General features: G+C 38.2%; 1 protein-coding gene across 1 annotated transcript in view; it reads left to right on the top strand.

Moving 5' to 3' along the window:
* The window catches only part of NBEAL1 (neurobeachin like 1), an 88,375-nt gene that overhangs the window by 20,526 nt on the left and 54,775 nt on the right, over nt 1–13,074 (top strand). The window contains exons 3-8 of the mRNA XM_050899674.1: nt 4,787–4,948; nt 6,299–6,380; nt 6,568–6,695; nt 8,689–8,771; nt 11,074–11,159; nt 12,739–13,045. Coding sequence (XP_050755631.1) covers nt 4,787–4,948; nt 6,299–6,380; nt 6,568–6,695; nt 8,689–8,771; nt 11,074–11,159; nt 12,739–13,045 — 848 coding nt within the window. The remainder of the gene's footprint in view (nt 1–4,786; nt 4,949–6,298; nt 6,381–6,567; nt 6,696–8,688; nt 8,772–11,073; nt 11,160–12,738; nt 13,046–13,074) is intronic.

The following is a 13,074-nucleotide window of genomic DNA, read 5'->3' as shown; positions in this document are numbered from 1 at the left end:
AACATACTATTTAATATTGAAATGTGAACAGTGGAAGAGAAGAATATCTTGGTACTTTGGGTTTTTAAAGTGTTTTTTGGTTTATGTGTGTTCATGGTTTTTGGGTTTGTGTTTTTTTTCTTTTTACAGCAACATAACAAAAGATAAACAAACATGAAGCTTAGTTGTGCAGAACAATAGCAGCATCTTCATTGTGCTAAATGATGGTTTAGTGAGCATAAAAATACTGTATTTTTCTGAGGTTAATGACAGGATTAGTGATTTAGTCTGGAAGAATAGGCCCATGTGGATTTAGACTCATTTGTGTAACAGATGTAGAGAAAACGTATCAAAACAGCATAGAGATGAAGGCAGATCATTCCTGTGCTTTGATGGCTGGATTAAAAATTACACTGTTTGAGAGTAGATATTAGAATTAACGAAGAATTGCAGTTTCTGCCCTTATTTGCATTTGTGAGATAATCAGGTATGTGAAAAGTGGCATCTTTCTGGGGTTTGTCAATTTATATTGCAGGCATTTATGTTGTGGAACTGATATTACTGAGCCTGCAAAAAAGAACAAGTAGGTCAGGGTGGAACCACCAAATGCTGATTTCCAGTGACTCTTCTCTTGGGGCCATAGGACCCTGTGGACTCAACTTTTTTTACTGGAGTTGCTTATTAAATAACTAATTCTGTCTTTTGGTCATGGAAATAATATATGATGCTAGCTAAAATGAGAAAGTGAGTGGACTAATACTTTTATTCCTTATATAAATCTTGGTATGCTTTACAGCTAGATGCCTGAAAGACCTTGTGTACTGAAGGGCAAATGCCAGGAAATAATGAGAAACTGTGTAGGGAGAAGAAAGCTTGTACAGATTGCTGGACAAACCCAACCTTCTGGAAGATAGGCATGAAGTTTTGTGTCAACGTAAAACATACGTGGTTTTTTTTAGCATCCAAGAAAACACCACTTAAGAAATACAATGAAACTATTAGTGTTTTTTTTCCTGAAAGAAGGACTCTTAACTGGCACTGTTACTTGCTGATTTAACTGATAAGAGTATTTCTTCTATAAATTAAAATATATAATTTCCTGAAATCTGCTTTGGAAATCTGAAGGATGCTATATAGTGCAGAATTAGGAAATCTCTAAATATAGAGGATGAGTGTGTCCAGTGGTATGATTTGACTGTATAAGTAGAGCTTATACAGTTAAGCAGCTTATACAGCTCCAGTTCTACCTCCGTCTACCTCCGTGCATCTACCCTATATTTTTAAGTGAAATGGTTCACTAATGGTGTTTTCAATGATTTTACTGAAAAGGTGAGATGATTTTACTGAAAAAGTGAAATAGCTATGCTGATGGCTTTGAGCATTGAGCACAAAAGATAAGTGCACCTATCCATTCTCTAAAAACATTTATTCATCTCATATGTATTTACCGTGAAAATTAGAAAACCTTTACCAGCTGGTGGCAGGCTTTTCCCCCCTCATTGAAGGAGAGGAATTGTTATTTGGTTTAATACTTTTAGAAACAACAAAGGCCTCCAAAGTGGTGTCATGCTCTTCTTCTGCTTTTGGTTTGTATGGTCTCGAGCAAAGGAGCTTAAAGGAAGCTCATGCAAAGTACTATAGAAACCATACTTTGTTAACTTATTGACTTCAAACCCACATAAAAATGATGCAGGAATCATGATAGGAATGCTGATTACATGGTTTCATGGTTGTTGAAAAGTAAAACCTGTTTTTTTCCAGCGCTTTGTTCCAAAGTGCTTACCACTGGCAGAGGAGAGGTTGAAAGTCCCAGTGTGTGAGTTTGAGCTGTAATAGGTGAATACAGTTTAGACACTAATTTAACTTCCTTTCAAACACCTGAGATGGCAGTTTATATTGCTGCATAACCACGTTAATGTAATGCAAGGAAATTATAAATAAAAAGAACCCAAATGTGTCAAGGTCTTTCTCATATTTTTGAGGTAGGGTACCAGCAGTCAAATAAGAACGTCAGTGTCCTGGTTTTGGCTGGGATAGAGTTACTTTTCTTCCTAGGAGCTGGTGTAGTGCAGTGTTTTGGATTTAGTAGGAAAATAATGTTGATAACACACTGATGTTTTTGGTTGTTGCTAAGTAGCGTTTATACTAAGTCAAGGATTTTTCAGCTTCTCATGCCCAGCCAGCAAGAAGGCTGGAGGGGCACAAGAAGTTGGGAGGGGACACAGCCAGGACAGCTGACCCAAACTGGCCAAAGGGATATTCCATACCGTATGACATCATGCCCAGTATATAAACTGGGGGAAGTTGGCCAGGAGGGGCGGATCGCTGCTTGGGAACTAACTGGGCATTGGTCGGCGAGTGGCGAGCAATTGGATTGTGCATCACTTGTTTTGTATATTCTAATTATTTTAGTATTATTGTCATTTTATTATTATTACTGTCATTATTATTATTTTCTTCCTTTCTGTCCTATTAAACTGTCTTTATCTCAACCCATGAGTTTTGCTGCTTTTCGATTCCCTCCCCCATCCAACTGGGTAGAGGGAGTGAGCGAGCAGTTGCGTGGTGCTTAGTTGCCGGCTGGGGTTAAACCATGACAGTCAGTGAAGGTATGATTTTTGAGATCTCCGCCCACGCCCCCCCCCCCCCCCCCCCTTCCTTTTGGAATACTTAGTTTACACAGCTAGTCTTGTCAGGGGAAAATTGATACTACATGTCCACAAATTTAACTTTTAGATTTTTGTGGTGATATAGTAGTAATTTGCTCTGGGGTGAAAAGAAGTTTGATTATTTATAAATATTTATATTTATTTATATACTCTATAGTATATTCAGTCTGAGTAATCCCGATTAGTATTTCTTGTGCCAGTCTTGCATAAGGCAGTAAATTCTCATGGGTTGTGCAATAGTGCAGACAGGCAGCTACTGCAGAGAAAACATTCTTTGGGATGTGAGGCATGAAGGGTATGCTGTTTGCTCTCTTGTAAAGCATTTTATGATCTTACTGAAAAAGACTTGTTGGCCATTTTAGGGAAATTACTTCTAGATATGTGATTTCAGCTGTCAAAAATTATGGTCTTCGTAATACAGAGATGGTGAATTACCAGATTATGAGGAGCCATCTTGAGGGGTGAAGCTGCTATCACAGAAAATGAAATTTTTTTTCTTGGCAGTTGTGTTGGAAAAAAGCAGTTGCTCTCAGTTTTGTGATTAGTGTCTCTATCAGTTTAGAGCCTAGGCCCCATAAAATTTGATTAAAACTTTCTGAATCCCTTGAGATTCTGAATCCCAGGATCTGAACAGCAAATTGCAGAACTCTGTGAAGAGGCAAGGGAATGAACAGCATTTGGTCCTCTGTATAGGTAACACTTGTTTTGTAGGACGTGGGAGCTTGCTGTCACTTATACCTGTCTAGTTGTTTTACTAAGTCGGGTCTCAGTTTTTCCCTTCTATATAGGCTTCCTTTTCAACTTTAGAAGCTAAACAATGTATTGTTCCCCATTTCCCTCAAATAATTGGTATCACAGTGTTTAGTGTCAGTCATTGCATTTCTCCAGACTTTTTGATGCTTATTCTTACACAGATGTATGTATGCAAGTGTCATATTAGTGAGTTTTTGAGCTAGCAGAACTTTTTGTGTGTTGTAATATTCCCCATGGCTTTGGCCACATTGAAGGCTTTTGTAAGCTGTAAGGCTCTTGCTCCTGTCTGCCTGTGTAGAGTTCATAGAGAATGTGTCAGGGTAAACAGCTGATGCCAAAGATAAACTCTCTTTAGCATGTGCAACAGTGGGTAAACAGTCTTCATCCCAGAGAATATTCTAACACATCTATATATTTCTATACTGTTGCTGAAATGGGTTTCTGTATGGCTGTTCCTGGAGCATGGGCTTAGCTACTGGTTTTACTTGTGATTTTTTTTTTTCTTTTTTCTTTTCTTCTTTTGGTTCTCACTGGTGTATTTCTAAAAATGTTTCAGTTTAGCAAAAACAATAGGCAAAAGTAGCTAATGTTCTTCAGGGCCATGTCTGGCCTTGGTAGAGTTGTTACATTTAACACCAACACGAGAGTCCTTTTGTCTCCTAAAAATAATCAGATAGCAGAAAAAAACTTATTTGCTGGGTTAATGACATCCAGAAACTAATGAGAATGGATCAGCTTTTCATGCAAAATCAGTGTGCCAAGAGTCAGATGGATTTTTAAGAGTTCCCTCTCCTGCAGATTCAGACCCTGATTTTCAAGTCTTCCTTTGTTTAATCTTATTGTGAGCAGATTTCTTTTTGTATTTAATCTTATTTTGTACAGCTTTTTGTAATTCATGTAGGAAAGACGTGAGGTTCACTGTGGATGAATACCAACTGGGCTTCAATAACTATTTAATAATTGGCATCTCATTTATTTGGACACTTTTAATCTTCAGTAGAAAGTTGAAAATGTTCCCATTGTGTTTAGTTTTTATGTTTCATTCCATTGTGGCCATCGCTTTCCTTATTTAGGGATTTCCCAGGCCACCCGTTTACCTGCTGAAGATCATGCAATTTCTCTGTGGTAATTAAGGTAGATCATTGCATGGAGGAGCATTTAAGAATCCACTTAATGAATTTTTAACACTTTTTTTTCAGTGCAGTTCACTGCTGGGGAAAAGGAAGCTCAAGCTGGCATATTGCTGCCAGGCATTTCCTTGTGGTTCATTAGAAAGTGTTTGTGAGCCATCAGTTCAGTAACCTTTCTTATAGAGGTTTATTGGAACACTACATGAGCACATTGAAATTGATTGGTAACAATTTTGTGTGTGGTTTTTCTCTTAGAGTGGATGACATTCCTCCAGGAATATCACTGCTCCCTGATAACATTCTTCAGGTCCTCAGGCTCCAGCTGCTACAGTGTGTCCAGAAAATGTCAGATGGACTAGAAGAGCAGCAGCAGGCTCTGTCACTTTTACTTGTGAAATTCTTTATCATCCTTTGCAGGTATTTGTTCTGATTGTTACCTCAGCAAGGCTATTGTTTTGTTTAAGAAATCTCGATGCAGCCTATAAATATAGATTCTAATGACACATACAATGTGGTTTGACACTTTCCAGTAGAAACAGAGAAACGCCACTTCTCACAATCTTCAAAATAAAGGAAGAGGGAATAAAAGAGAGGGGAGCAATGCAATCGTCTTAGCAATAATGTTTGCCATGAGAAATGGAATAGAAGGGGATTAGACACGAAATTCCTTGTAATTACGTAAGATGTATCTATGGGAATTCAAGATATGGCGTACCTGGTATAAGAAATACTTTTAAAAGAAAAGGCACACTCTAGCAAGTGTTGGATATGAAATAACTCGAGAGACAATTGTACAGGAAGAACTGTTTCACATTCTTAACATAATTCCATAAACAGCTTAGGAAACTGACTTATTACACTATTAATGCAACTGGCTTCCTTCTGAAACTTATGCCTTATTTTGTAACTCTGTTGAAGCAGGCGAATGAATTGTTTTTAGGGATCTATTCCTCACTATTTCTTCAGTCTTCTATTGTAAACTGCATTAAGAGAGGAAGGGGATAAAATATAATAGGGAATCTCCTTTTCTGAGGAGTATTTGAAGCAGCTTTTTCTGAGTCCTTTGGCTCTCCTTACCCCTGAAACTATACAAAGGGCTGTAGGGCAGTGTTTAAGTATCCTGGAATATTAAATATAAGCTGAGTAGATGGTGGTAATGTGTTTCTGAATTGCAAACTGTTGTCAGTCTTATTTAATTGCTAAAAAGTTCTCCTTACGTCATCACTTCAGTATCTGATCTTTGACTTGTCCTCAAGACTGAGAAATAACGTGTGCATGCTATTTCTTTGTTGCCGTTGATTTATTTATGTTCTAAAATAATTTATTAGATGTTCGTTTTCCTTGGGAGAATTTAAAGTGAATAAATGCTTCGAGGTAACATGTTTGCTAAAGTTTTAGAAAGTGTATGCGCTAGTAATGTGGAAGAAGTGGAAGTTATTGTCTTTGTTATCAGATGACATTTCTGAGCTTTCTATTTAGAGTGTCCTGGGAATCTGCTTAACCTCTGAAACCCCAAATTCCAGATAGAATTGGCCTACAGCAGAGAGACTCGGGCCTTTCTTTTCCTTCCTATTAGAAGAAAACTTGTGAGCTCTGTTACTGTGACAGAAATAAACATTTGAGTACATGCAGTCTTCTGGAGAGTATTTTTGAAATGCTGATATACTTTTGTATGATTATAGACAGAATGCTAAAACAAACATTGTTTGAACTAGCCTCAAATGGTACACTGTGTACATTTCTGTGGTTTTTATGTTGTCTTCATAGAAATTTGGCTAATGTGGAGGAGATTGGGATGTGTTCATACATTAACCATGTTATCACCATGACTACGTTATACATTCAACAGGTATGTTGGTTAACAATTCTCATCTGTTATTTTTGCCATCCGATACTTCCTGCTTATGTGATCTGCTTTTTCAATAATAGTGTTTTGTGGGGAACAATCTCGGGGCTCAGAACTGTTCTGGAGGAGATCAAGATTAACTTTCAACTTCTAGAAATCTTCTGACCACAGCTTTCTTTTTTTCCCTCAGTTAAAAAGCAAAACAAAAGAAAAAGAAGTGGCAGATCAGACCCCCATAGAAGAATTTGTGAGACATGCATTGGCATTTTGTGAAAGTCTCTATGATCCATATCGAAACTGGAGGCAGCGAATTGCAGGGTATGTGTGGACAAGGACAGGATTATAAATACTGTGGTTTATGATAACTTTAGATAAACAATATGTAAGGTTTCTGACAGAACTGCTGCCTAATGTAAAACTAAAATAAAAAGTAGTTACATGTATATTCTTCTGCTGTTGCATTTTACAACTGTTAGAATTGATAGCCTTGAGCACTTGATACTGTGTTTTAGTTTTTTTTCCCCGAAGATACACTCGTTAGAATAGCATTAATGAAATAGTTTTTCTACCAAAATTAATGTCATGAAGCAGATGTGCTTGAAACTGAATTTCTTTGCCACCAAAGTTGTCAGAGTACTAATATATCCTGTTCCATTTAGTGTAAAGCTGAGTTGTGAGGCTTTTTGAAAGGTAGGAAGTGTAGAGAGCCAGGAAATGGGCTTTCTGAGATGCTTAATTTCTGTCATTCTAGGCACAGGCCCCGTTCTTTGAAACTGCTAGTGATTCACTTTATCTGCTATAACTGGCTCTTCAGAGACCTCTTACAAATTTCTGTGAGATCTTTTTCATGTACAGTTCTCCCTGATTAGCCCCAAATTAATAACAATAATGTTAAATGTACGTAGCCTTGTATAGTTAATGTGTTTTTCTGCTGTGTGTACAAGGGCTGAAGTTGTTGTTTGCTCCTTGCCGCTGTCATTCAGAGCTGCTTTTCCTTTAGGTCCTCAATTTTGTTTCCATCAGGGCCATTTTGACTTGCATCAAATATTGGACCTGCACATGCAAATAACTACAGGCATAGAGAGATTGTATCTCATGTTACCTAGTCTTGTAAAACCCCAGGTCCACTCTCGCAGCATACATTTCGTAGAGCTAGCACAAATGCTGCTGCATTTGTGCAGCAAGTCACTTGTCTGACTCCGTGCAAACAGAGTGGGGATCATGCGAACTGTGTACCTTGGCTGCTGGGGTTTCTTTGTAGCTCAAAACCTGCAGTGTGCCATAATACTGCATGGACTGCAGGTTTCATGAGGCTGTTGTGGAAACAAAAGGTAATATTCTCAATAACAGCTTGAATCATTGTGCACAAAGTTTTAAGGAGTGTGTAAGGATCACAACTTCTGGTATTTTTGTGCAACATGAGAATTCCCCTTTTCTAGGTCAGAGCATGAATTGACACCAGTTCTCACATATGGCCTGCCAGCGTACTGCTAAGCTGTTTTCAGATTTAGTGTAGGTAATGTCGGCACATCTCATGGTATCTTGGATAGAGTATGAGTACTCAAAATCAGTGAATTTACAACCAATGAAGGTGCAGAATTTGGCAAAGAATCAATATAATCACACCACAGAAAAGTGTTATGCTTTCTGAAACTGGATATGATTTAAATACCTTTTTAAAATTATAATACATTTACTGGCAGTCTAGAAGTTAAAAAAAAATTAAATTTCAGGATATACTAAGAGGTTTTTGGTTATAACTGACCAACATGAGGGTCCTTCCATTGCTTTCTCCTTTCAAAAACTGCCCATTTTTCTAAACTGGTGGAACAAGGAAGCCAAAAGGAATGGGGTAGACAGACCTGGTTGAATTAGGGCAAAAGAAGTTATTGAAGATCGCAGTATAGATATGTTGCATCTTTGAAAAGAAGTTTATAAGTCTATCAGTAGAATTATATCCCTTTAATTTGATGGTTCCCCTCCACCTCCCCCATAATGAACCCATAATAATGTTTTGTGCCCATTTCAAATTGCATGGTTAAGAAATTTGGCAGTCTGGCTGGTGGCTTAGTTTCAATAAGCAAGGACTAAATAACAGATTGCTGGCTTTTTTTTTTTTTTTAAACTAAACCATATTGTAAAAAGTTAAGGTATTTCTAGGAGTGGAACAGTAAATACTGGATTAGCTATGATTCTGATTTTTGGCAGTGTTTTCTATTATGAAGTCATAAATAAGTCAATCATAAACTAATAAGTCATAAACAAAGGTATATCTAATTTATTTGGTGTATCTTTTTTAATGTAATTGCAGACGTTTCCTTAGTACAGTTGAAAAGAGCAGACAGAAGTATAAACCAGCTTCCCTCACTGTTGAGTTTGTCCCTTTCTTTTACCGTAAGTATTATCAACAGCATGTTTAAAAATCATCTTATTTGGAAAAGTGAACTTAGTCATTCCAAGTTCTTTTCCCCTAAGAATGCCTGATAAATGTAAAAACCCCTTACTTGCTTTCTGAGGCTGAATGAAGTGGGTTGATCTGCTTGTTTTTTGCTCTGAGCATCACTGTCTTGCCATTCTTACTCATCTTTGAAAGCCTGGGTTTTTTCAGACCTTCTTTCAGTGCCTGAAGTGGTTTAATAGGGTTGGTTCTGTGAATTGTGAACTTTCCCATTTATTAGGGTACATATAGTGATTGCACGTAAGATCTCTGTAGCAACTGTGATGATAACTCGCATGGAAAAATAATCTTAGGAAAGTGTTCATGCATTTTTTGTCTCAATATAATTTAACAGTTAGAAAGAAGGAAACTGTGCCATCCAACTAGCAAATGCTCCTTGGACTGCAGTTTGGGAAACTGCTCTGTTTTGTCTCTGGTTAAGTCATTAAATATCATGATGGCTACTTTGGAATTCATGTGTTCTTACCATTACAGATTGGCTGTGTGGAAAAGGAGGACTTATGTGGCCATGTTCTGTACTTAAATCTTGGGAAGGTGGGATGCCCAGCTAGTTTGCCAGTTTAGCACACCATAGTGCTAGTGCCAACAGAAATGAAGCAGCAGGAATATGCTGGAGGTGTGGGGGTATGAGTGAAATCAGCCCTTTTTGCAGCTATCTGTTAACTCAGCTTTAATTGAAAATAAAAAAGGAAGGTTCTGTTCCTAGAGTGGTAGCATTTATGAATTTGGTTTTGCTAGGTTTGAGTCACATACTCCTCCTGTTCCTTGAGATTCCATCTCTGTGTACATAAAATAGGCTAGTTGCCAAAAAGACCAGCGAGCTGATGCCAGTAAAATGCCATTATCTTTGTGCCAAAGCACTGGAAACCCACTCTAAAGGCTGCTACTGAGGAACATCATCTGCAGGTTCTCTCCTCCCCATTCAGTGCATTGCACTCTGGTTCCTCCTAAATCCCTTAAATATTATATACTGTGGCTGAGCTACAAGTGTACTAATTAGCTGGCAGATACTCATCTGCTGGTTGGCCAGCTGGCAGGAAAGACAGAACAAGAAATTGCTGAGCATGTGCTTTAGACATTCTGCTGTGGCAGCACTAATTTGAGGCTTTTTTGGTCTACCCAGCCTAATGATTTATTCACAGTCTGCTAGGTACTGCTCTTTTGAATTTGTCTGAGGTTCCCCAAAAGATTCAGAGGCTATAAGTCAAGGGAGTGGTGGCACTAACAGACTAACAGTGTGATCATCTAAGCTTTGCTTCCTTTGAAGACCAGATTTAAAAAATAGCTACGCAATTTTCTTTTAAAACAGGCTTATACATTTAGTATATAGTCAGAAGTCTTACTTGCCAATAGTTGGTAATTGTCTTAAGGGTTATATTATTATTTTAATAAATATAAAATTCTTGCATTTTCAGTTTCTATTGTTTGTTTAAAATCTCCATTTTTACAAACCCAAGTCATTATCAGTTCTATCTCATAAAGTAATTGGAAGTTTTATGATGGTTAATTCCAAATAAAATAATCCTTTGTAGTTTGTTGCAGCCACTTTGAGTCTAGTGTTATTGCTATAGCAACAATATCCAGGTTGTATCTATTGCTAAGAAGAGTTCCTGAGGCTGTTTATAACTAATTTATATCAGATATAGCATGAGAAGAGATGCAGGATAATTGTCTTTAAAGAGACTACTGCTAGAAAGGTTACAGACCTGCACAGCCTTCCCTGGGAAGTTTGGCTTAAAGGGAGCAAGCTCAGGGACTGTTTTTCTTAGCTGCCTGCACTGCATATGGCATTAGACTTTCTGTGCCAAAATTGCTGTAACCTTTGTCATGCTTGCTAGCTGCTTGTGTGTTAGCACGTCCTTTTATTTCTCGTTAGTGTGGACAGAATGGGCTCATTTTACATTATGGATCAGATCAACATTTATTGTATGTCTATAGTTCTGTCAGCCTGCATGAAAAGTTTTATGCAAGCTGAAGCCTGACCCTGTGAATGCCTGATAAATGTGGTCTTGTCGTGTTACTTTGATAATGCTGGAATTGATGTGTTTGTGTCTGGTTTATGTAAAAGAAAATGGAGATTATATAGTTGAAAATTTTTTAAAATTTGCATGATGACAGTGAGTAGAGGAGCTTTTTTTATTATTTTGTTAGTTGGTGGGTTTTTTGGAGAGGAAAAACTTTGTATAATTTATATGGCCAAAGTAAGGGATCCTTCTCCTTTTTATTTACTCCAATCAGAATGCTTTCAAGAAAGTGAACATCTCAAGGAAAGCCTAAAATGTTGCCTGCTACATCTCTTTGGAGCTATTGTGGCTGGTGGTCAGGTAAGGATACTCTAAACTCTTTTCAGCTGCTGAAGCCTCCAAACACCTGTTCGTTGTTTAAGGCTTATAAATACTCCATAACCCATAAATGAGAAGAATTTATTATTGACTATGAATTGTTTGTTTGTCTTATGAAGTTTGAGGTCATTCTGTGCAATAGTATCTAAATGCTAAAACCTAGGTCCTGCTTTCAAATAACAGTAGAAATTTACTGTCTACAATAACTACACATTCATATGAACTTACTGTAATATTTTCATATCATAAAGAAAAAATGTGGGTAACTAGATTAGGAGTTTCCACCTGCAAAGATGTAAGTTTTGTATCAACACATGAAATTCATCTAGCTTACTTCCCAATGTTGGAAGTAAGCTGTTTCAGTAAGAGGCACAGGACCTTTATCGCTTGGAAGCTGTTTAAAATCTTTGAAAGAATGTGAAGAAAAGAGGATGTTCATCGTCAGCAAAGCCAACATTCACTCTCTTGGCTGACTTCTGTAATGTGCTACTTAGTCTGGTCACAAGCAAATAAATGATGATCCAGAAGAGTGTTTTTAAATGTTGTCAGGGAGCAGTAAAGCCAGGCACTGCTCCACCAGGGAAGGCAAGCTGAGACTGAGCATGATGACCAGGCCCGCAGAGGCAGTTGACCTCACTGGCAGCCTCACTATACCTGAACAAGGTGATCAGAGCAGGTCTAATGGTAACCAGGATCAACCAGTCCAGATCACTAGACAAGTCTGTAGGGATGAATCCTGAGATCAAGCCAGGAGGTCTGGTCAGCACAGCAGCATGAGGATTTGGTCTGGTGGTCAGTCCTAACTCAGTGATCAGACTGCCTAGGGTCAGTCAAGAGTCCAGTGGTTGCCAGGCCCATCCATAGTGATGAGGCAGGTCTGAGGTCAAGCTGGGCAGTAAAGTCTGTGGGTCAGGTTCAAGACAGTACATGGCCAGGCATGGGCATGGCTGCAGCGTAGCTCAGGCAGGTAAAAGGTTGAGAGCTGCAGCTTGAATGCAGCTCCTTAGAGAAGGCACGGAGTCCCTGACAAGGCTTCTCAAAGCTCTATACAAGGCTGGGCGCCTGCCCCAGATTTAAGGTGGCCCTGAGCCTATGCAGTCAGACCTCCAGGAAGAGAGGTGAGAGAAATGCACTCAGGGCTCATACAAATGTTTGCTAATTATTATGTTCTTTTAAAAAATTTTAAAGTATCATGAATCTCATGATCTAAAATGAAAATTCAAGTGAAGGTTTACCTAGGATTAGCAGTATATCAAGGCTACCTTATAAGAATTTTATAACATGCATTTAAATTATATTTCCTTTTCCCTATAAGCATTCTCTTTGGAAAAGAAAGCCTAGTTAAGTGAACAAGATGGGATGCATTTCATCTGTAGCCATCAATATAATCCAAGTAGAATGTTTCATATTTATTTAACAATTACAGGACATTAACAGACATAATAATGCATGTTGCATGATTCAGGTAGCTCAGATAGAAACTACTGGTTTGAAGAGGTTTGATTTTATTCATTTATTTATTATTTTTTCCTTAATCACTTTTTTTCCCCATGGGTTTCAGAGGAATGCTCTTCAAGCAGTATCTCCTGCCACCATGGAAGTCTTGATGCGTGTTTTAGCAGATTGTGACAACTGGGATGACAGGAACCCTGAGGAAGTGAGCAGGAAGGCAGAGCTGACTCTGAAGTGCCTGACAGAAGTTGTCCATATCCTTCTAACCAGCAGTTCTGACCAGCGGCAAGTGGAGACGAGTACCATATTGGAGAACTATTTCAAGTTGCTTAATTCAGACCATTCAGCTTTACCTAATCCAAGGCGATGCAGGCAGTGGGAGAGCAGGTTCATAGCACTACAGATCCAAATGCTGAGTGAGTACCCAATTGTGCAGTTCCTTTAA

This window comes from Gymnogyps californianus, chromosome 7 (genome assembly GCF_018139145.2).
Source record: "Gymnogyps californianus isolate 813 chromosome 7, ASM1813914v2, whole genome shotgun sequence".
NCBI classification, from domain to species: domain Eukaryota; kingdom Metazoa; phylum Chordata; class Aves; order Accipitriformes; family Cathartidae; genus Gymnogyps; species Gymnogyps californianus.
The sequence above is the reverse complement of the archived record's forward strand: the minus strand, read 5'-3'. Positions and strand labels throughout refer to the sequence as shown.